Source organism: Mercenaria mercenaria, unplaced genomic scaffold (genome assembly GCF_021730395.1).
Source record: "Mercenaria mercenaria strain notata unplaced genomic scaffold, MADL_Memer_1 contig_1728, whole genome shotgun sequence".
Classification (NCBI taxonomy): Eukaryota; Metazoa; Mollusca; class Bivalvia; order Venerida; family Veneridae; genus Mercenaria; species Mercenaria mercenaria.
The window spans coordinates 67,838-69,875 of record NW_026459728.1 but is presented as its reverse complement, the minus strand read 5'-3'; the positions used below and the strand labels follow the sequence as shown (position 1 = coordinate 69,875).

General features: G+C 41.0%; 1 protein-coding gene across 1 annotated transcript; it reads left to right on the top strand.

The window, feature by feature from the left end:
- The first annotated feature begins 177 nt into the window (after nt 1-177).
- LOC128551811 (uncharacterized) lies at nt 178-1,812 on the top strand. The gene has a single exon (XM_053532728.1). It carries the CDS (start codon nt 178-180, stop codon nt 1,810-1,812), a length of 1,635 nt encoding a protein of 544 aa, XP_053388703.1.
- The last annotated feature ends 226 nt before the right edge of the window (nt 1,813-2,038 follow it).

The following is a 2,038-nucleotide window of genomic DNA, read 5'->3' as shown; positions in this document are numbered from 1 at the left end:
CTCCAATCGAAAGTCACTGCTTACTCCGACACGAAGAAGTGTTTATCCTGTAATCTCAAACGCACACACCCACTATCACAAACACACCGAACAAATATCCTTTTTACATATGTGATTCTATTCTTGTCATTCTACGCCATCAGTTCGCACCTGGCCTTTCTCATTTACTTGTTATGTATGTCCGGCGATGTGCATCCGAATCCGGGTCCAGTCAGCACAAGATCTAACTCTGCTAGCTCCGTCTCGTCAAGTTCTACTGTCGAAACTATAGACTTATCTTCTCATTTTTCCTTTATGCATTACAATGTGCAAAGCATTAAACACAAACTTGAAACTCTCTATGCTGAATTCAAGGACTTCGACATTCTTTCCTTCTCTGAAACATGGCTTAACGCTTCTACGCTCAACAATGATCTTATTTTTGATGGCTTTCACGACCCAGAAAGGAAAGACCGACCTGCGAATAGCCACGGTGGAGTACTCCTGTATGTAAAAGAACAATTCAGATATAAGCGCCGACATGACTTGGAAATCCAAAGTGTCGAATGCATTTGGATTGAACTTATCACCAAAACAAAGCGTATTCTCTTTGGTACATTCTATCGACCTCCAAACACCACAGCTCCTGAACACTCTCTCATTGAAGACTGTATACATCTTGCTGTAGACACAGGCATACCTGATATAATCGTCACTGGAGACTTTAACATCAACATGCAAAACCCAGATGTCTCTAGAAAGATCAGCAGTTTATGCCAAAGACTCTCTCTCACACAATGCATATCAGACCCAACGCACTTTACTGAAAATTCGTCCTCACTAATTGACATTATTCTTACATCGAATCATAGACTTATACACGCTTCTGGGGTTGGTGTACCATGCCTTGACCAACAAGTGCGCTTTCACTGTCCAATTTTTGGTCTCATCAATTTCAAGAAATCTAAAATTCACACCTTCAAACGACATATATGGCTATTCGACAAAGGCAATTACCAATTACTACGAGAGAAAGCAGCAAACATAAACTGGCACCAACTTAAACATACAAACATAAATACATATACCAAAAACATCACAGACACTATTCTTAGCATTTCTAAATCTTGTATTCCAAACAAAGACGTTACCATCAGACCCAGCGATCCACCCTGGTTCCCTCCAAACTTGAAAAAAATGATCAGACAAAGGCGTAGATATTACAAGAAAGCTCAACACACAAACACAGAACATGACTGGTTGAAATTCAGAACACTTCGCAACAAAATAATAACTACCATCAGACAATCTAAGGAAAAAAATATACACCAGCTAGCAACAAACCTCAAAACGATACAACAAAACTCTAAGTCCTGGTGGGCGTGTTTGAAATCTTTCATCAAACCAGCATCCTCTTCTTCTTCCTCCATTCCCCCTCTTCAAGACGGCGATGATATTGCAGAGGACGACCAAATGAAAGCAGACATTCTCAATGACTATTTTAGAGACCAGACACTTCTGAGTGAGCCCGAGAACATTGCACCGGAACTAAAAGGTGATATATCTCCTCTGTCCACAATGCCTCCGATCCAAGTATATCCTGATGAAGTCATGACCGTCTTGAAAACCTTACCTCTTGGTAAAGCAGCGGGCCCAGATGGTATCAACAACAGAATCCTCAAAGAGCTCTGTAATGAATTATCCACTCCTTTGGCAGATTTGTTTAACAAATCTCTCACTTCATCCGAATATCCCGATACATGGAAGGAAGCATTTGTCACACCTATTTTCAAGACAGGAGACCGATCTGTTCCGGAAATTATCGTCCTATAGCTCTCCTTTCTACATTAGGGAAGGTCTTTGAAAGAATTGTCTTCAAGCACACCTTCAACTATCTAACCTCACACAACCTTCTCACTCCCCTCCAATCAGGGTTCATCCCAGGGGACTCTACCACAAATCAACTTACATATCTGTATAACTTTTTCACTGAGGCCATTGACTCTGGAAAGGAAGTCAGAGCAGTCTTCTGTGATATTAGTAAAGCGTTTGATCGTGT